Source organism: Trypanosoma brucei, chromosome 5, assembly GCF_000210295.1.
Source record: "Trypanosoma brucei gambiense DAL972 chromosome 5, complete sequence".
Classification (NCBI taxonomy): Eukaryota; Euglenozoa; class Kinetoplastea; order Trypanosomatida; family Trypanosomatidae; genus Trypanosoma; species Trypanosoma brucei.
In genome coordinates, this window is record NC_026738.1 from 1,263,012 (window position 1) to 1,283,129 (window position 20,118).

At 46.3% G+C, this 20,118-nt stretch overlaps 12 protein-coding genes across 12 annotated transcripts; 3 read left to right on the forward strand and 9 right to left on the reverse strand.

Moving 5' to 3' along the window:
• Positions 1-820: 820 nt before the first annotated feature.
• Positions 821-3,358, reverse strand: TbgDal_V6010 (hypothetical protein, conserved; the record flags this gene model as incomplete). Its single annotated transcript, XM_011775446.1, has 1 exon — positions 821-3,358. One exon carries the CDS (start codon positions 3,356-3,358, stop codon positions 821-823), a length of 2,538 nt encoding a protein of 845 aa, XP_011773748.1.
• A 478-nt stretch (positions 3,359-3,836) lies between these two features.
• Positions 3,837-5,576, reverse strand: TbgDal_V6020 (paraflagellar rod component par4, putative; the record flags this gene model as incomplete). Its single annotated transcript, XM_011775447.1, has 1 exon — positions 3,837-5,576. One exon carries the CDS (start codon positions 5,574-5,576, stop codon positions 3,837-3,839), a length of 1,740 nt encoding a protein of 579 aa, XP_011773749.1.
• A 308-nt stretch (positions 5,577-5,884) lies between these two features.
• On the reverse strand, positions 5,885-6,307 carry TbgDal_V6030 (hypothetical protein, conserved; the record flags this gene model as incomplete). The annotated part of the gene is made up of 1 exon (XM_011775448.1): positions 5,885-6,307. The coding sequence occupies one exon, from the start codon at positions 6,305-6,307 to the stop codon at positions 5,885-5,887; it is 423 nt and encodes a 140-aa protein (XP_011773750.1).
• A 279-nt stretch (positions 6,308-6,586) lies between these two features.
• On the reverse strand, positions 6,587-7,171 carry TbgDal_V6040 (ADP-ribosylation factor, putative; the record flags this gene model as incomplete). Its single annotated transcript, XM_011775449.1, has 1 exon — positions 6,587-7,171. One exon carries the CDS (start codon positions 7,169-7,171, stop codon positions 6,587-6,589), a length of 585 nt encoding a protein of 194 aa, XP_011773751.1.
• A 225-nt stretch (positions 7,172-7,396) lies between these two features.
• Positions 7,397-7,816, reverse strand: TbgDal_V6050 (hypothetical protein, conserved; the record flags this gene model as incomplete). Its single annotated transcript, XM_011775450.1, has 1 exon — positions 7,397-7,816. The coding sequence occupies one exon, from the start codon at positions 7,814-7,816 to the stop codon at positions 7,397-7,399; it is 420 nt and encodes a 139-aa protein (XP_011773752.1).
• Positions 7,817-8,100: 284 nt separating this feature from the next.
• TbgDal_V6060 (hypothetical protein, conserved) lies at positions 8,101-10,881 on the reverse strand (the record flags this gene model as incomplete). The annotated part of the gene is made up of 1 exon (XM_011775451.1): positions 8,101-10,881. One exon carries the CDS (start codon positions 10,879-10,881, stop codon positions 8,101-8,103), a length of 2,781 nt encoding a protein of 926 aa, XP_011773753.1.
• Positions 10,882-11,119: 238 nt separating this feature from the next.
• TbgDal_V6070 (elongation of very long chain fatty acids protein, putative) lies at positions 11,120-11,878 on the reverse strand (the record flags this gene model as incomplete). Its single annotated transcript, XM_011775452.1, has 1 exon — positions 11,120-11,878. The coding sequence occupies one exon, from the start codon at positions 11,876-11,878 to the stop codon at positions 11,120-11,122; it is 759 nt and encodes a 252-aa protein (XP_011773754.1).
• Positions 11,879-13,041: 1,163 nt separating this feature from the next.
• TbgDal_V6080 (hypothetical protein, unlikely) lies at positions 13,042-13,578 on the forward strand (the record flags this gene model as incomplete). The annotated part of the gene is made up of 1 exon (XM_011775453.1): positions 13,042-13,578. One exon carries the CDS (start codon positions 13,042-13,044, stop codon positions 13,576-13,578), a length of 537 nt encoding a protein of 178 aa, XP_011773755.1.
• Positions 13,579-13,747: 169 nt separating this feature from the next.
• Positions 13,748-14,086, reverse strand: TbgDal_V6090 (hypothetical protein, unlikely; the record flags this gene model as incomplete). The annotated part of the gene is made up of 1 exon (XM_011775454.1): positions 13,748-14,086. One exon carries the CDS (start codon positions 14,084-14,086, stop codon positions 13,748-13,750), a length of 339 nt encoding a protein of 112 aa, XP_011773756.1.
• A 144-nt stretch (positions 14,087-14,230) lies between these two features.
• On the reverse strand, positions 14,231-14,590 carry TbgDal_V6100 (hypothetical protein, unlikely; the record flags this gene model as incomplete). Its single annotated transcript, XM_011775455.1, has 1 exon — positions 14,231-14,590. One exon carries the CDS (start codon positions 14,588-14,590, stop codon positions 14,231-14,233), a length of 360 nt encoding a protein of 119 aa, XP_011773757.1.
• Positions 14,591-14,929: 339 nt separating this feature from the next.
• Positions 14,930-15,364, forward strand: TbgDal_V6110 (hypothetical protein, unlikely; the record flags this gene model as incomplete). Its single annotated transcript, XM_011775456.1, has 1 exon — positions 14,930-15,364. One exon carries the CDS (start codon positions 14,930-14,932, stop codon positions 15,362-15,364), a length of 435 nt encoding a protein of 144 aa, XP_011773758.1.
• A 1,081-nt stretch (positions 15,365-16,445) lies between these two features.
• On the forward strand, positions 16,446-16,895 carry TbgDal_V6120 (hypothetical protein, unlikely; the record flags this gene model as incomplete). The annotated part of the gene is made up of 1 exon (XM_011775457.1): positions 16,446-16,895. One exon carries the CDS (start codon positions 16,446-16,448, stop codon positions 16,893-16,895), a length of 450 nt encoding a protein of 149 aa, XP_011773759.1.
• Positions 16,896-20,118: the final 3,223 nt, after the last annotated feature.

Below are 20,118 nucleotides of genomic sequence, written 5' to 3' on the forward strand. Positions count from 1 at the left end.
TAGCGCGTCGGGGCGCAATACTTAAATGTCAGAACGAACACGTGAAGCACTTTCCCTACACCTCATCAGATTCAAGTCGCTTTAATGGAGAAACGTAAGCACGAACTATCGCGTACGAGGAAGATTCTCGCCCTCTGTAGCTACTACCTCCAGTCGCATTATCTATACTCATTTGGTAATATATATATATATATATATATATATTGATAAACGGACACAAAAACAAAAAAGGAGCAAAGGCAGAACGTGCATTCCCGTACATACGTTGGCTGCTCACCACACAAACCAATCAAACTTCGTGTAGTGCATTCACCGAGGTTGAAAGAGGAAATGAAGTTAAGAGAGGTCACGCCTACTAAACACTAAGAGTACGCCTCCTCCCCGCCCCCCCCCACACTAACAAAAAAAAGACCCTACACATCCCGGAAGTGTATGAACAGGTGGCATACTGCATCCACCTTTTCACACCCTATGCACGACATCTGTAACTTCCCGGAGATGTTGCCGTGACCGCAGTTTTCGAAGAAAACTTAATAAAACGTATACGTAATAACGACAAAACGTATAACCGCAATCGAGTTCAACGAAAAAAAAAAATAGACAAAAAGAGAAGAACGATCGCATTTTTCCTCTGGGTAGAACAACGATGGTCAAGAAGAACATGGAGCACTATAATGGAGGGAAAGTTCTATCAAGCATATTCATCCACATGTACGTATGCGTGATGGTTGGTTTGTGTTTGTAATAAAACATCCAAAATCTTTCAACGGTGCTTCTAACAATCTAATGTTGCCGTCATCCAACGGTAATATCTCTATCATCAGTTGCCTCCACTCCCAACATGCCCAACGTTTCTACACAAGTCTCGAATTTTCTGGTCACGCTCTTGAAGTTCTCTATGCAGCTGCTCAACCTTCTCTCTATGTCCCGCTGTCATTCCGCGAATCTGTTCCCTGTAGCTCGATTCAATCACATCTGCCTTGATCTGTATTTCCTTCAATCTTGCAGAAGACGAGATCATGTGGGAGCACTGGCTCCTCAGCCCCTTTGTTTGAGCCGAAAGATCTTCCTGGCGCCGTTCCAGGGTCACAATGGTGTCACGTAATTCGGAAGCGCGCAACGCAATCCTTTCCATTACGGTGTACATGTTGTTCAAGTGCATCACCATTTCAACCGGTGGGATTAACTGAAAGTGTGACTTAGCCTCCCGAACCTTGATGGTTAAAGAGCGAATAGAACCATCAATTACCCCAAATTCCTCCTGTGCTGCCGAAATCGCTCTCTTCAGCGCCACACAACGACCCTCCATTCCTTTCAGCTCAGATTGAAATAAAAACTTGTTCAAATCGCCTAAGGGGTCTGTCTCACAGACATCCGCATCCCCAGCATCGTTGAAAGACCTGTTCTTTAGGGTTTCCGCAAACACTTGGAAAAATTGGATGGGTTCCTTTTCATACGAGTTCTTTTCTGCATCAAAAAATGCAGTGGGGATCACACCCAGTTCTCGCACCACTAAAGCACCCAGTTCATGCTTCCGCGGACCACACCTCTCCCATACGGCTTGGGAAACCAGAATTTGCCCTCCGCGGGCCGTGGAGCACGCGTGTACAGTCTGAGATACCGCACGACCGTAATAGTGGCACCGGTAAGAATCGCCAACCGGTATAGACAGCGGCTCCACAAATGTATCACCTGTGTGAACCGCCATCGCCAGGCGCAGCCCACGAAATACCACTTCATTTGTCCCCTGACAACGCACCTCTGACCCCCATGAGCTTTCGAGAAGGGACTGCGACCAAGGGAGCGTCATCAACCATTTTTGGGTCTCCGTGCAGAAACGACAGGCCGCTACCGGATCGTCGAAGGCGAGCAGCATTGATGTCCCATCACAGTAGCACTCATACGCACCGTACTGAGCCATTTTAGGGCGCAACACGCAGTTCATCAAAGATATGGCAGCTTGTGCCTTTTCCGCATCCTCGACCCACATAAGGTCACCATTAAAGACGCGCAAGCATGCGAACACAACGTTCCTTTGGGGTGGGGGAACCGAACCGGAGTGCGATATGGCGTTCTCGAGATCATCACAGAAAAAATACAGTCGGGAAAGCGCACGGTTTAAAGAAACTGATGCCTCAGAGCACTTCCCCTCAATCTCCACCAGCGCACGCGAAAGTCGCTCTTGCTTAGCATCGAGCTTCGCCAACAAACAGTCAAAATCTGATTCCTTCGAAACCGGCGCTTCACAGTTGGTGTCTATGGTTTTCAGTTGTAGTAAGCGAGTAACAATTCGCTCAACCACCAGTTTTGCTTCTGGATCCTCGACAATACACCGTGGGGCGTAGAGGAGGGCGGCCTCCTGTACCTCCAAACTGTGAGGTTCAACAGCCTGCTCCGGGGCACAGCTAACAAACGCTGAGTAGATATCATCTAAGATGCGAAGAATGTATATATCCCACTGCTTGAACCGCTGCTCTACTTCCTGAGAGGCCGCGTTTGCCAAAACGAGCCGCTCCGCGGCCGTCGCCGCCTCCTTCACAGCTTCTTCGCGCTCTTCAGATAACTTCTTCTTTTCATCCTCCAGTCGCGCACGCATGTCACCGATGCGCCGCTCCGTTTCCGTAGACCTTTCCTTGTACTCAGACTCAATGCGATGTACGAGGTTCTTCATAAGCGCCTGACCTTCGGTGTGACGCTCCTCCGCGACCCTGTTTGTAGCACGAACGGCCTCTAGCTCTTTTGTCAGCTCTTCTACACGAGCATTACAAAGGCTCTCCACATGGTCCAATTCTTGGGCGGCTGCTTTTTTAACATCATCCACCTGCTGTTGGTATATTTTTGTGAGGTTTTCAACGCGCTCATTGAGAACACGGCATTCGTTTTTCAACATCATCTGCTCCTTCTCGTGTTGCAACTTTTGCATGCGTAATTGATGCTCCATTGTTTCTTTGAGCTTGAGATGTTGCTCATTCTCACCCTTCAGCAGTCCCTCCAACCGCTTAACTTCGTCCCGTAGTTCGCCAATTTCCTCTTTAGATTTCTCAGTCATGGCGAACTCTATACACTTAGCCTCATGTTTCGCGTTCCCCAGTTTCGTCCGCAGTGACGAACACTTCCGCATCAGCGCCTCGATTTCCTTCTCTCTTAGTGCTATACTCATAACGTGACGCTGCTCAGCTGTTGTACGCCACGGTCGCTCCAATTCCGGTCGGTGAAAAAGTTCTTCACCCCGCTGTACCCCCGTAGCCGTTTTGAGGTATGTCCCGGGAGTACAACCGCCCCCATACACACCGACAGCTCGTGCAGCAGACGCTGACTCAGGGGTCTCCCACTTGTTGGGTGGTGCCTCGTCGGACATAAATTTAAAGTAACTGTCTAAACGGCAGAACTTTGTCCCAGCGTTAAATTGACAAAGACATGAAAAAGGAAGGATGCTACATGCACACTGAATAAGCAGAAAAAAATGGCTCACTAACAACTGGTAGCGCACAGCATCTCCAACTCGGTAATCAAGAGCACTTCAAAGTACATTTGAACAAGGATACACATTAAAAATACGTACAGGGTCGGTGAGTGGTACCACAAATAGGAAAAAAAAAAAGTAAAGCATGAAAAAAAAAAGACATTTACAGCAGCCGGCAACGTAACTTGTCATGTAAAAATATCCTTTCCTTTATCACCTTGCCTTCGTCGCCTTCATTCCAGCTGCTTCCTTTCTCTTTGCTCCTCTAGTTTCCCCGCACATTCTCCTCTACTTTTGCTCTTCTGTACATTCCGTGTGGGGGAAGGCTGGAACACATCCAAAAACAGCTTCCTTGAAAACTTCCCCATTCTGTCTACATCTCATATGGTATAAAGTGAACCTCGAGTGTCTTCTTCAGGCGGGAAACTTCATCTTCCGAAGAACGAAGCTCCTCTCGGCGCCGCGACTCACAAACACGCAAATCCTCCCGGAGTGCGTCAATTACCTCCTCTTGGTTGAAAATGCGGGCCTTCAGTTGTGTTTCAGTTTCAAGAGCCAGCTGCTCCCGCACCTCCATTTCGCGCGTCAGTTCAGAGATCTTCTCGGATAATATTGCTATCGTTCCCTCATGCGTCTCCACCTCTCCCTCGATCGTATTCCTGTGGGGGATGAAGTGCGCGTCAAGGAGGCGGCGCAGTCTCGCGATTTCCCCATCTTTCGCCGCCACTGCTGTATCGAGTGTGTTTTGGCTCCCTTGCAGTGTTGCTTGCAGCTGTAAGTGTTGTGATTTTAGCACTGCGATGTCTGAAAGAAGTTTCGCCTCCCGTTCCTTTGCCCCGTCCTTACTTTGTGCGACTAGCTGGCGTGCAGTGTCAAGTTCCCTTTCTTTCTCCTTTGCCTCTTCGGTCGTCCGCGATATTTCGATCTCATAAGCCCTTCGCTCGCTCAGAAGTTTTTGTTGAAGCTGGGAAGTGGCAGTCCGGTTATTGGCTATTTGGGCGTTAAGAAATGTTATTTTGTCGAAGTTTTCTCGCTCTTTCCGCCGCAACAAATGCTCAAGTTCCTCCATTCGTCTTTGATTGCTCTCAAGCTCAACGAAGGTGGCCTCCAACTCCTTTTCGAGCTTCTCCCTCTCGTTCTGCATCTCCTCGTTTTCCACAGCACGTTTTTCGTGGATGGTTTGTAGCTCTCCAGAGAGGTACTGCGAATCATGCTTGACTTGTTCCAATTGCTGCTTATAATCACGTAACACCACATCTGAGTTCATTTTTATGTCAGTGTTCTCTTTCTTCAATGCTTCTACCTCATCCTCGAACCGAGAGCACTTTGCCTCCAGCTGAAGGTACTTTTCCCTTTCGATGCTTGCCTGCCGCTGTTCCTCCTCAAGTTGCTCTTCGTAACGGCGTTTGTTTTCTTCAATTTGCGCATTGAGCATCTGCATCAAGGCGACATTTTTCCTGTCATCTGCCTCCCGTGTTTCTACAACCTCCTGCATCGAACGGTTCATCGATATTGCCTTTTCGAGTTCCCGTTGCAAACCAGCAATCGTCAACGCATGACTGCGTATCTCCCCCTCCTTCTCGTCCATACGCGCCTCCATTTTTATTCGGTACTCCGAATGATCCTCCTTCGCAACGCGCAGTTCTACACGGAGATTCTCATTATCGCACTCGATTGAACTGATTGTTTTTTCAGTTTCTGCACGAAGATTGTTCAATTGCAACTCCGCTGTGTGCTTTTCCTGTACGAGGAGTTTCTGTTTCTCCTCCACCTCCAATCGCAGCAGACCCACCTCATTCAGCAATGTGTCACGCATGAGCACTAATTGCTCAACCTGGACCTCGGATGCCATACGCTCCTCCCTTAACGTAGCAGTCAGTTGCTCCACCTTGGCCATGAGCTCCTTCACTTTTCCTTCCTTCTCACGGAGAATTCGAACCTGTTCCTCCTTCCACAGAGTTATGCGTTCCTCCTGCTCCTCTCGGTCACGGCGCTCATTCTCACGCTTCTGGATTTCCTCCCCCTCGGCTTCTTGTGCGCGGAGCTGTTGCATGCGGAGAATCTCCGCACTCACCTCCTTGTTACCCTTCTTCCTTCCCCTCTTCGGAGCCATGTTTTCTCACCTTTGATCACTCTACTGAACCTAATAAATCCCGTAAGTAGCGGTAAAACTAACGTGTTAGTGGGGTTAACGCAACAGCAGAACAGAGACGTGGCTATATGCCAGGATCAGGCAACGGCAACGTGTGGCGCCGCACCATACCGAATAGGTTTGTAATAAACGAAAACAAAAACGCAACCCATTTATCTCTGGAAGCGGGCCGTCAACCAGAGAGTGCAAGGGTTAGAAAGGGCATCCCCAAAATATATCTATGGAAAAAGTTTGCATCGGTTTCGGAGTCACATAGCAACGGGTACACACTAACCAAATACCCTTTGCGCAGACAATTCGGTTGGAAGTGAAGGGGTTTGAATTCCATGAGGCCGACGGGCGCCGAGCACGCACTGAAACATATCACCAACGTCTTGTTTTCGAACCTGTGTCACGACAAGCCGAAGTCGAGCGAGTGTCTCAAGTAAACTAATGTACGTAAAGGAAGAGCAGTGTACACCAGTCACCTCTATGTAATCAACTAATCTATTTATATCCGTGCACAACCTACGCACATCAGCCTCGAAGGCACCAACACTACAGTATCCCTCTATCCCATCAACTATAGCCTCTATTTTGCTGTTAACTGTCGAAACGCGCTCTGTTGTGGAAATACCAGCGATCGACGAAGGCCACGAGAAACAGCTTTTGCCGGAACTCCAAGTGGCATCTCGTTTTGACATCAGTACCATCACCTCGCAAAAACGAAAAAGAGAGAAACTGGTGGGCAGTACAAGCGAAAACGTAGTTAGTTATAGGGAGCTTGTGTACAGGGTAATGGGGAAAGTCCAATAGGGGAAGCACAACAAACCACAGCGCGCCCCCACCTGACCAGCAACACTTGACACACTGTATAGGAAAAGTGAAATAGCTCCACGCACCCTATAGTTGTGACGACATTTAAAAACGTCAACAAAAATATCATTGATAATAATGAAAAAGTTAGCTAGTGAACAGCGACCTGAATATAACTAAGAATTTTGAAGGTACTGTGATATCCATCTGAAGGCATCACCATAACCAACTTTCTTGACAACACTGCACATAAACACTTCAAGGGGTCTCACAGCAGGGTCAGTCACCTTGTTTTGCTTACCGGTGGAAAGTCCTGTTAACCCCATGGCTGTAATAAGGTGATCCTCTGATACAGCACGTGGCAAATCGATTTTGTTTCCAAGAATAATAAACGGCGTCTTGGCAAGCTCTTCTGTTTGCAAAAGCATGTCAAGTTCTTGCTTCGCCTCTTGGAAGCGCTCAGGGTTGGCAGCATCCACAATGAAAACGACACCGTCCACTTTAGTGAAGTAATCCTTCCATAGGCGACGAGCTTCCAGATGGCCACCCATATCAATAGTCTTGAGCTTAATTCCACCAAGGGTAAGTTCCTCGACGTTTGGGTGGAAGGTAGGCCTGTGAACATGCACCTGGTCAGTAGCAAGCTTTCCAAGTAGTGTCGTCTTCCCGGCATTATCAAGCCCGAGAAACAAAATTTTGCCTGTCTTATTTGTGAAGCCAAGGAAGGACAGCATGTCCCAAAACCACGAAAACAGCCCCATAGCCCCTACAACTCTGATAAGATGTGCAGTCGAAAGAAACACTAAAGGATACAACGAGATAGGGGAGAGAAAGTCTGTGGGGAAAGAATGCAGGAAGAGGCAACAGTGAGTAGCAAGAGAGCCGGTAGGATCCTCAACCACTAAAGGGGTACACGCTGCCTATAAGGCGAGGCAAGCACCGTAGCAGAAAAAGGATTAAAATGCAGACGGATTTATATATAAAGATCACTTTTTAAACTTCGATCGACCCTTAGGTCGCGGCCTATGTGGGCTGCACCAAGGTCGTTCGTTTTCGCTATCCCACTGCCGAGACAGTGTCAGTAGTTTGTGCTCCGAATTCATTACCGACTCCATATTCGCAAATTCTTTCATACGCACACCCTCGCAACATGTATGAAAGTAGCCCCTTTGGGAACGGGGAACAAACAGGGTTCGATTGCATAAGTGACATCGCTTTAGCAAAACATGTTTCGCCTTCAAAAGACGAGTTGGATCGTCTGGGTTCTCCTTTCTATATTTCCCCCTAAAATATCTCGGGTTGACCATCTGCGGTCGGCCGTTCAGAGCTAATCCTGAGGGTCTGTTTTTCCACGGATTAAAGGCGGTGACATTAGCATGAGAAAAAAATTTATTTAACCTGAGCATCTACCCTGGATCAAGCATTCGCACTACATTATGCACAATACACATATGAGATGGAAAGAATTGTTATTAAAACTAATAATAACAGTAAAGTGGGTACAAGGAGGGAAGTGCGCACATAGAAAAATACAACAATAAAACTTCAAGAGAATAAAAAGATTAAACCAAAAACAAATAATCGGTGATGATATAAACTGGAAAAAACGTACACATCTAATTGACCTCTGCACCACTGCCGCTGTCATCTAATCTAAAAAATAAACGCGGTAACATTCAATAAAGTTTCACTAATTCGATCTTTGCCTCTTTGCACCACAATTTCCCTCGTCACAGAGGTTTGAAATCAGGTTTGGTTCCCTCACACTTACTCTGCACAACGCAACTTCCATCTGTTGTATTTTCGCCTTGTCAACGGCTGTGATTTGTGCACCGGACTTTCTTGACATATCCTCTAGCATCCCCTTAAGTTGTTCAAAGCTCTTGATCCAGTAATTCACTTCTTCGTTGGCTCGATGTATCGCCTTCATTGCCCAATCCTTTTCTTTAGCTCTGAAACATTCCGTTTCTTCGCGTTTAGCCTTTACTGCTTCCAGAGCCTTCTTATACTCTCCTTTGCGGGAAATTTCGTAGTCAAGCTTACTTCGGAGCTTCTGGGTTCTCTGCTCCAACTCGTCAACGTTACGCTTTTCAGTATCTAGTAAGCGGGAAAGCTCTCTCACCTGATCGTCTTTCTTCTGAATATCGGCAGCGTGCTGCCGCGATAGAACACTAATCTTCTCCATGAGGCTTTCACTGTTCTTTTCAGCTTTCTCCTTTTCATTCTCAGCGACGTTAATTTTCCTCGTAAGACCTTCCCTCTGCTCTACAAGAAGTTTCTCACTTCCCTCAACACGTGATTCGATTTCCCTCAACTTGAGCTCAAGGTGAGAACACATGTCCTCGGCGTTTCTTCGCACCTTTTCCAGGTGACTTAGTCTGCGCAGCAGCTCGTCGTTCTTGTTCGTGTATAACACACGATATTCCTCTGCCACAGCAAGCGTTTTCTCAACTGTCAGTGCGCTATATTGGTCAACAATATCTACAAAAAAACGTGAGAAGCGTTCTAACCAATTCGCCATCCACTGTGACAATCTCATTCGATCTTCAGAGTACAGAGTAGCCTCACGCAAAAGGTTTTCTGTTTCGATGAGTTTGTCAGAAAGAACCTTTTCGTTAGCGGTGCGTTCTTCATTATTGATATTCTCCCTTTCAATTTCTTTCCCCAGGAGAAAAAGTTGTTCTTTATCTCGTCGTGCACCCTCTTGGAGGTCTAGAATTTCTGTCTCCTTCGCCCTTAGTTCCTCAACCAATTCCTCTTTTCCCCGTATCAACGTACTTCTTTCAGCTTCCAAACGCGACCGCGCCTCTGATAGATGTAATATCTCCGTATCTTTTTGATGAGTCAACTTCTCAACTTTCTTTTTTAGTAAGTTTGTCTCCTCGTAGAAATGTGTCACTGCAGTATCGATATTGACGACAAGAATGCCGTGAATATCAAGGTTTTCATCAGCAGACTCTTTAGACAGACTCCACCTGGCAGCCTGTTCTTCGAGCTCAAGCACCTTTACCTGAAGCATGAAGTTATTCAGCTGCATTTCTTCAGTGGCAGAACGTAGCTGGGTAGAAAATTCAGAACTCTGCATAACCTTGCGATAGAGGTCCTCATTTCTTGCATTGGCTTCACCTAACTGACCTGTCAACTTGTCAATTACCCCTCGTCTGGCGTCAATTTCAGACGTAAGGTCTTTCGCCTCACGGCGCAGAGAATCAATTTTTTCTTCGTAATCCACCCGCATGAGTACCAAATTTTCGTCCTTCGTATCCTGCATACTCTTCACTCGCTGGAATTCGGTTTCCAGGAAACTTTTTGCACTAATGACGCTCTCCAAATCCATCCTTGTTTGTTCGAGCGCACTTCGAAGCTCTTGAAGATTACTTTCCAATATTGCGGCTCTTCGGCTGCTATCGGTACGTTCTTGTTCAAGACGGTTCACATCAGCCTTCAGTTGACTGACAGACAGTTCATACTTCCGAGACTCAGCGCACTTCTCTATCACCTGATCGTTTAGCGCCGAAATCTTCGACCTCAATTCTACAATAACTTCTTGGTGTTTGGAAGAATTTTCAGAAGCATGCTCAAAATCACGACGCATTGTTTCCAGCTCCATCATAAGCAGCTTGTTTCCTTTTTCGGATTCTCGTAGGTCACAGTTTGCCTTTTCTACACGACCTTTTTCTTCAATATTGATCAGTTTTGCTGCCTCGATTTGCTGGTTCAGTGTGGAGACGGTGTTTTGCAGCTTCTCAATCGTGCTCTTCTGCATTCCTAACTGTACTTCGAGAGATTTTATCTCGTTGTCTTTCACATGACAAACCTCTTCCCACTTGGATTTTGCTTCCTCCAACTTGAAAACAGTTTCGTCGCGCGTATGCACATCGTTCTGCAATGCCTCGATACGGGAATGTAACAAAGTTATCTTCTTTTCCCCCTCGTGCGATAATGACTCCAATTTTGTTGTGTGGTCCTTTTCCCTCTGTAACTGCTTCTGAACTTCCTTCAGTGTGACGTTCAACTCCTTGAATTCATCCGTTAACTTCGAATAAGCAGTCCTTGATTCTTCAAGCTGTCTCTGAATGGTTTCGTTCTCGGTGATCCATTGTTTCTCTGCATCGCACCACTTAGCTATAGAAGCATGAGCGTCACGACGAATTTGCTCCTTCTCACATTCAGCCCTAGCCGCGCGCTTCTGCTCAGCAACCAATGCAGATTGTTTTTCGGATAAGTCCTTTTGCAGGGTGTGGCACCTCTCCTCTAATTTTCCCCGCTTCTTGTCGTCGTCCGTATGCATTAACTTTTCTCTACGTAGCTCAGCTTTGTCTTGTTCGAGAGTAGCTATCTGTGCTTGTTGTAACTTAACTTTTTCCTCAAGCTCACGAGTGTAAGCTTTCTCACGCTGCAGCTGAAACTCCAAATGTTTTTGGGTCCCTTTTAACCCCTGTCTGGAATCACCTTTCGCAGGAGACTCCATCGACTGAAACAGAAACTACAGCCAGAAAGTAGAAATAATAATAATAATAATTTCGAAAACAGCGAGAACGTCCAACGCAATGGGTAAATAATAGAAGGACGGCAAAAACAGTTGTGCATCCCTTCAACATAAAAAAGACAAGAGAAACACATCACACATACTGAGTGTGATTTAATTACGTGTTATTATTACGACGCACAAAAGAGGCCACTTCCACTTGGATTTTAGTCACAAAGTCTCATTGTGGTTTTCTTTCTATAGCACAACCTTTTCCCCTCGAATTCATGTAAAAATTTATAAACAAAACCAGAAGTGAGGCATTGTACAATAATTGCAGCATGTTCCACCCTAAAGTAAACTGAGTGTCAAGTAACGTGACCAAAATAGCATGAAGAATACAAAGAGAAAACTGCAACATTTGAATCTTGGTTAACAGAAATTTAAACGGATTCCTATACCCCAAAGATGTCCAGAGGTAGTGTGAATACATCAAAAAATGAACGAAAGAATTTATCCAAGTCCCAAAAAACGCCGTCCCGTTTGCAAGCCCGTTTCTCAACAAAATTCCCCAAATAAGACCAATCGTACAGTGATGATATACGTGCAAGAACGACAGTTGATCCTCTTTTTTCTTGCAAAGTATGAAAACGGTATCCAGCATATCAATGTACTTGCTGCAGTAGTGAACGAACATCCAAAACTCTATATCCGGGCAAAATTTACCACTCAGGTTAAAGACGCCATTTTTCAAAGGCGGTGACAGGTTAATCGCCATTGCGGCCGATAGGCATATCTGGAGCACGTTGTAAACGACCAACACCCTACTCATGTTTAAGGCGCGCCTGCCCCGCATAATACTTCTCATGACAAACACGACAAACAAATAAAGTAAATGTCCCAATACTAACGCGTGCCATGAAACCAAAGGATTAAGATATGGGAAAAAACAGAGAGAACCCACCCCCTGACATGCCGAAGCATCTCTGCAGTCCATCATGATCACTCTTGCTTTTAATTACTATATGGAAAGATGAAGAAACACAATCAGGAAGTTTTATTCGAACGTTGCCGTACGGAAAAAAAAACAGGGTAATACATAAAGTAACTTGAACGATACAGCTACAGGCAATCATTAAGAAACTGAGGGAAGTCATTGTCTCAGCAATAACTGTGGGACTTCCGTTCACTCGGAGCTCCAACCTAATGACGGAGACTCCAAGCTGAATCCGACTTCGATAAAATCATTATGACGGCTGCCCCTGCTACACAAAACAACTGCAAAATAAACATTCACCATGCATTGGATAGACACACCTGCGTCCATCGATGTCCCCAACGGAAAGAGTCTAAATATCAGCATCATGTATATTACCGCGAAAAAAGAAAAATGAGATCACCCCGGCCACATGAACAGAAATAACCACAGATAACATATGCATCCCTCCGCCTCCTTGAAAACAGACAAATCGTGAAACATACAGAAATTACACCAGGAAGCAGATGAACAGAACCACCAATAACGGCCCAGCTGTTGTCAGAGTTGCACCACTTTGGTATGTAAGCATCATGGACCCTAACCCACTGAACGAATGCTACAATGAGTTTGTTATCACCTGCCGTTAACGACCCACTGAGGTTGCAGGATGTTTTAAGTGTCCACCTAAAGAAATGTTGAAGATCCAAACAAACACAGTGCTCTGATTCATATATTTGAACACCAAAAAAGATAGCGATATTATTAGAACGCCGACAATAGTCCACTGTTACCACAATGAATTAGAAGACAACATAGTTTACACACGAGACAAATGCTTACAAACAAGCATATTTAATTAAAGGGCGTTGAGAAATGGGGAGCAGCAACAAACAATCACATACGAGCAACCAACGACACTGTTTTGCTGTTTCTGTTTGGAAAAAATACCAACGCGAAGGTATTTCAAAAATGACAACGAAATGGGCACCAAACCACACATATCCGCTACCAAAAGTGAAAAACAAGGTAAGGCGCACAATTTACAAGAAAATAAAATAAATAATTCGCACACATATATATATATATATATTGAACTGTGACTCAATTAAAGGGAAATATATACTTTGAAAGAAGAAAACACCGACTACTTGTAGCCATTAGCAATAACATAAATAACAGCGCCCATGACGCTACGCCCTACATCCAAAAGAGCAAGCAAAAAAAAACAGTCACAAAAGACTAGTCACATCCAAGAAAGCCGAGTGGTTGTAAGAAACAACCGAAAATACACAAGCAAACCTTTGAAGCTCCTCTTTTCAAAAAAAAAAGGATTAAAGACGACAAGAATCACCAAGGCACACACAAATTGTTGTGGGGACGCAACCCGCAACAATCCCCCACCGCCACCTTGTGGTAGGAGTTCGTGCCAAAGCCCATCTCCCAATATTTGGAAAGTCCAGCAGCTCTCAGGCGGTCGCTCCTCGACGCAAAACCCACTAACTCCGGTGGAGGCACCGCAGGAAGCCAGAGCGACCACACACACAAACACACAAACCACCACCTTTGGGACGCATGCCTCACAAGCCGAGGCGGGAGCTACACTAACATCTCTAGCCTTTGACGCGCCAAACTTCTCCGTCGCACACCCGAGAGCATGTCACCTACACACCATAAATAGCGAGGGACCCGCCAAGCAAACCCGCAAGGCCACCACCCAATGAAGAGTTTCAGCGGGCACACGCAGAAGGTCAAAATACCAAGCATGTTGGGAGGACCCCCGGCCGCGACGGCGCACGCCAACCCCCGCCACTGCGTCCAGACCAATGCGCCTCGCGGAATAACGGAACCCAAGCAACTGGGACAAGCGCATATATGATGGGGTGCGACTCGCTAGTGCGGGGTCGAATGCGTGGAATGAAGGGACTTCAAGGCGGGACCGAACCTAGACACCACTTCCCCAGATGCCGAACCTCGAGGATGCACAAGCAGTCGTAAACAGGACGGCGACCACTGCTGAAGAACACTTGACTCCAACACTTGGTTATGGACGGATGGAATAACAACAAGTGTATGCCCAATACTCCCAATCTTTCGGACAGTGCAGAACGGTGATGAATCACCCAATGGAAATAGAAAAAAAATGGAGAGAAGACTCCGCAAGTCAGCGAAGGCTATAAGCAGCATGGACGATAGTATAATCCCGACCCCCGGCCACTCCACGAGAACCATTCCTGGGGAAAAAAGCGACGCCGGTCGACGCGAGGCATCAAGTTCTCAGAATTTAGGATGAGGATAAAGAGGCATTGGGGAAGAAGGAGAAGCAATATCATCGTCATATCGGGGGGGGGGGGAAACACAATATACGGAACCACCTCAACAATCCAAAAGAGGCTCATCCGAACATCTAGTGATGGAAGAAGGTTGCTGGGAATAATCGGCCTTAATGCTTGTCATGGGTTTATTGTCAATTCTGTGCTGCTCGCAAACGGCAAGATGCTGATAGAAGGAGCAGGGGTAGCGACCAACGGCAAATATGCGCCACCAACGACAGACAAAACTCTCAGATGCCCCGGTAAAGAACGTGCCAGAGGTTGAGAAGACGCGAAACTCAAACCGTTTCACACGCCGGAGCCGATTGTTGCCACAGGAAGATCGAAATTTCCTTCTGCTCAAGAAAATGGCGTTTGTGGTGTACCAACTAAAGAACATGGAGGTAAACGGGCTAAACCACATGTAAAAACTACTCAACGGGAATCGAAAATACTGGGAAGTGACGGGGAAGTGGAAGTGTGAAGTTATGAACTGGCGTTAAGGGAAAGCAAGGGGACTGCTGTCATGGCATCGTCAAAAACTAACAGCGACCACCTGCGCCAATTACAAAGCAATGCAGTAGTTGGTCCAAAGGAGATTTGTGGATTCCGTTGACCGTTGGTTGTGCCTACAAAAGGAAAAGGTTTCTGCGCCAACCTTCGGCAGCAGAATCCATAACTCAGTTGATTGGAGACGCAACTTCGTACGAATCGACGGTGCTCGCCACGGTCAAGCTAACTCTACACTCGTGAGTTTGGACCCATGGAGAGTGGTGGCGTAATTCGAGTGCCTGAGAAGTTATCTCCTAACCTACAAATTATGTGGTGGGTAAGAAACTTTCCACCAAACAAGATAGCGAGAGTCAGTACAAACCAACGAGTTTTGGGGAAATCTCACATGACCGTGCCGTGTGGCAAAAAGAACGGTGTCGGGCTCCATTTTATTCAAAATTATGACGAAGGGGCTGAGGGATCAACCGGACGGAATACTGGACATACAACGTTGTTTCTTTGTGGGCTATATGATACTCGTACGCAGGAACCTGAACGGGTGAAACCTGGAGGTGCGCTACAACAAGCGGTAGGCTACACCACCTCGTGGTTTCAAAGCCGTTTAAAGAGAGATCTGTGCAGAAAACTAAATACATCCGCCTCTACTGGTGTTACGAAACCTACTAGGTATTATAGTGGTCAGTGAAAAAGATAGACGAGGCGCAGGCGCCGCTTCTGCTGTGTCTCACCCTGCAATCTATCGGAAGAACACCAAAACGAACACAAAGGGTATCTGAGGAGTTAGGTGGGGGTGATGAAACCGTGCGCGGTATCCTCACCCTAGTGGAGCCAAGCGAAAAATTATTAGGGACACTCAATTTGAGATTGATGCCAGCACTGCGAAAGCGCTCGAGAGAGACATGGTCAGTCTCCACGACCCCCAAATGATGAAAACACTGAAGGGAGGTCGCAAGGACGAGTGATGTCAAATGCGTCATGAAGGATGGTGAGGTTCTCCAACTTACGTAGGTTCTTTACCAAACATTACTGTAACGAGGATGAGAGAACCCTCAAATGTTCGTACAAATGTTTGGGGTGAAGAAACGAGGAAAAGGAGAATACACAAAGACGAATCCATACCGGAAACGGGAGAAAATGAGTATAGAACATATGTTGATAGATCCGCGCACCTCATTCATTGTTTCTTTCTTTGATAAACATGCTTGGGGAAACGGTTCTCGGGCCTAGAATGTGGAAAATTACATCCCGCTGATGAGCACTGCCATGCTCACCGAACCCACATTATTTCTAACATTTGATGCCTTATTTTTTTTTTGGCCTGACAGATCTCGAAACATCTCCATAATTTATCTTCTTATTGAAAGCATCCAACATTAGCCCCCTAAACAGACTGAGGGGTCCTTGCCCCATAGAAACAAGTCCTGAATTTTAAAGGGTGAGTTCCTTGGATACTGTCCCCCATCAGTTTTGGGAGTGCCTCACTTGCCTCTACCCGAGTGCACCGCGTAAAAATTGGTGGATGTTGTGCATGATGACGACCGTTCTCTTTTTACACGCGATTGGGTTTTCAATGTACCCGATCGCCATGTAGAGAACCTGCCATCTCCATGTGTTGGTATCCGCGAATTTTTAACGCACAGCACTCTTCCGCTGCCAAGCAAGTCTCCTAAAATAGGCAGAAGACTACCATATCCTCGTGAAGCTTCTTCTCTAAGGCGATCCGCTTCGGCTCGGAGAGACCCCCAGTGTTCCATTGGGCTCCATGAATGACAGGACGAGGATTCTGTTCTACATCTCCACTAAGTAGTAGTAGAAGCCTATGTATCCCAATCGAAGCGCGCTCGCACGTGCGGAGGAGCAGTCTAACATATTTCTTCACCCAAAAGTGCCGATACTGCTACATACTCCTTCTCTGTTCGCCGAAAGCCTCTTCACCGCCCCAATCCTTTCGGACCGTGTTTAATGCGGGCTATTGGCTTCCTTCTGGACGGAGCACTAGACGCTGGCACCATGATGAGATGGGCGGTGTAGGCAGGGACGTTACTGTATCAGTTTCCGCGGCTACCCTTCACCCGTGTGCTTTGCGCGGGCGGTCGCTACACCGGCCCTTTTTATGTTATGCATTGATGGCCGGCCTCGGTAGCGCTCGTTCACTTGCTGCGGTGGAGCTCCGATGTGTTCCACCGGCGCTGCCTCCAGTTGTGCTGTTACGGTGAAGTGGAGGGGCGCCTGGTTCGGTCGGCTTGGAGTTTTCGGGGGGTGCGCGCAGCGCTTTCTTGTTCTCCGGCTGTGAGTGACTGGTTGGAGTTGGGGTTTTGCGGTGTAGGTATTTGCATAGTTCATCGGAGCCCTCGCGTGGCTATGGTGACGCGAACCTCTGGGCCCCCTGTCGGTTAGAGCGGTGCCGTCTGGGAGGAGCCGCCCGCATTGTCTCGGTGGGGGCAAGGGCCCCTTCTTAACCACGTCTAAGGAGACGCAGTGGTTACTTGGCCGTCGCAGGTCGTGGGCCGCTATTGCATTGCTTGTTACTCTGTCCTTTCATGCGGTGAGAGGTGGATAATGCTACGCCTTACGGTGGGGTATCGCTGCTTCGGAAGTCTATTCTGTTGATTGTTGTCGACGACTCAGCGAGTGGGCGTTTATTGTCGAAACATAAAGTGACTCTGCTGTCAGTGCTTCTGCTCGTGTATTTGCCGTTTCAGGTATGGTAACAGGTGGAACTGACTGTCATATTCCCGCGTCAGGGGAACAAGCTGTAACTTCGCGTTCGGGTGCTGTATTCCATGTTTTAGTTGTCGTAACATGTTTGTATATGCTTGTATATGTTACGTGTTCATCATTCAGGTTTCGTCTCCAACCATCGGTTGCTGTCTAGGGGTCGCATCTCCGCTTTACCCAACAACTCTCTATTGTTCGGTAGCAAAGAGTGGACTGGGATGGTCTTCGTGAGCGGGCTGTTAATTGTTTAGGCACGCCTCGAAGTTACAGCAGATGAGATAGTGAGATTAGGTGTGTGTGCCGTGTCTTACTGATGTGTGCAAGGGATTTGTGCTAAACAAAAAAATATATGTACTAATTCAGGTAATATTACCTTCTCGAGCATTGTGATTTGGGTGAGATTGCTGCGGATGAATTTGTCGTCGCACTTTACTTGGAGGAGTTTCCGGAAACTGTCTGTTCCAAAGTTGTTTTCTCTGCAGTAAGAGGTGGAGGATCCTGATACCTACAGGTCCAATGCGGCTGTTCAGAACATTTGTAGCCCAATGGGCTTCGTCCAACAATACAGTGTAGAAACGAATAGCATGTTGTCCCTCCATCTGGTCAACACGAAAGCCATACCCAGCGTTTCTGCCTCGGTGCTGAGATAGTGCGGTCATGCGTTACGCAATATGAGATATGCCCGTTTTTAAAATTATGAATGTCCTCGATAAGGTAATCACTCGATTGTATCGCACGTGTGGCCGCTGGCGATGGATGCCAAGATTCCCTACTGGACCTTCAAATAGTAATATAAGAAGCCCACTGGACCATATTGGGGGCAACGAAGATATCTTGTATCAGGGAGGATATGGGTTTGTTAACACGCGCGATTTCACAATCCTTCTACCAAACCGAGGCGTCGTGAAGCTGATTTCCCCAAACAACAGTGGATGATGTTCAACTTGAAGCCCTCTGTCTCATTACCGCTACCTGTGCTCAATGAGCGGTGTCATCTGTGCTGTGGCTATGTTACCTGTGTAATCATACCACCTGATGGTACGGAGTTCGTACGCACATCCTCATGCTGGATGTACCTGTTGGTATTGGAACGTTTTTGTGACAAATGCAGGGGGGGGGGCTTGCTAAACCTCTATATGATCTCCCTCTCCATGTTACGGGATATTTTTAGATTAATGATACATGAAAAGTGAGGTAAGAGCCTTTGGAGTTCATAACAAATCGTTTCTTTCAAAGTTCCAATACTACTTAATTGCATTCCGTAAAAATAAAAATTCGTTTTTCATATAAACTATTAGGTTTTAGTGTGTGGGTGTGTATGGGGAGAGCGAAGCATTTTGTGTAGCGACTTTAAGAAAAACTTCAGGTAAATGGGCATACAGTATGTTGGAAAGAGAATATCGGCCTTCGAAAAGGCGCTTCAATAGTGTTAGTTCTTTCACTCACCTTTTCCTTTGTTGGTAGAACTGGTGATTCCAAGTTGAATAGTTGTAGACGGGTGTTTGAAGTGTATTTACATATTCCCTTTGGAGTTTCTGTGGGTGTGTGAGGTTTCTGGCATTCCGAAGCCACACATTAGGTGGTTAATTACGTTAAAGCAGCATCTGGCCGATGCGATTGTCCACCACAGAAAATCTATGGTGTAATGTGGTGGTGGAGTGTTGGCTGCTAGACGGCGTTTCGGCCTTTGTTTGATGTTTGCAACCTCGTTGGTGTGGGAAAGGGCGTGTGAGTGACACATATCCCTTGAATTATATATTTTTTGCCGTCCGCATTATCTCCGCTACGCGTTGCATGCACACCCGTGTGGTGTTTATTTTTTTTTTTTATGTTGTGTTGTATAATAATGGTGGTTTCTGACGAGTTTGTTGTTTGTAGTGTGACCCTTAATTTTTCTTAGATCACGATTTTTTGACAACATTCCGAAGAACAATTACTCCCTTACCGCACATACTTCATTACTGATTGAATCCACTCCAAGCTATCAAAACGATACGCAAATATGTGTGTGGAATTTGTTTTGTGTGTTGTGGCTTTCTGCGGTGTCAGGTTCACAGGTTTCTAAAACTTCGCTCGTGGGAGCGTTGCGTCGTCAGAAAGTTCGCATTGATCCAAGTGAAGTGTGTGGTTTTGTTGATGATATGTAGGTTGTATTTTTGGCTCTAACAAATACTACCTTTCATTTTTGTTAGGTATTCGTTCGGCCAATTAATCGACGATGCTATTGCAGTCTGTAACTCACACCCACTTCTTTACCCCTAGTTGCATTTAAGAGCCCAGTGCTTGTAGACCAGACAACAGGCCCCATTTTGACGAGAAACAAGTCGCTAGTGATTTTTTTTTTGTGTGTGGGGCCACCCGTGAATTTTGGAAGAGAGAATAGTTAATGCCTCACTGTTAAAGTCGGTTCTGTTGCATTCTGGAGCAGCCCTGTTTTGTCAATTCTTCCATTTACTTCCTGCAGTTATCTTTTTTGTCTGTTCAATTATCTGACAGTGCTGTTCGTTCACGGTCCTTCAATATATAAATATATATATGAAGTAACATACTTTTGAGGATGTACTTTGCTGCTTCGAATCATCTGCATGTTGGGCATGCTTTTTCACGTGTTCTCTATTTCGTTTGTGGAGGAACGAAACTACCTTTTCCTCTTTAGCAGCACAGTTCAAAGCCAAGTGAGAAAATACGCATTAAAATACAAAACCCATTAGAAAGCAGATG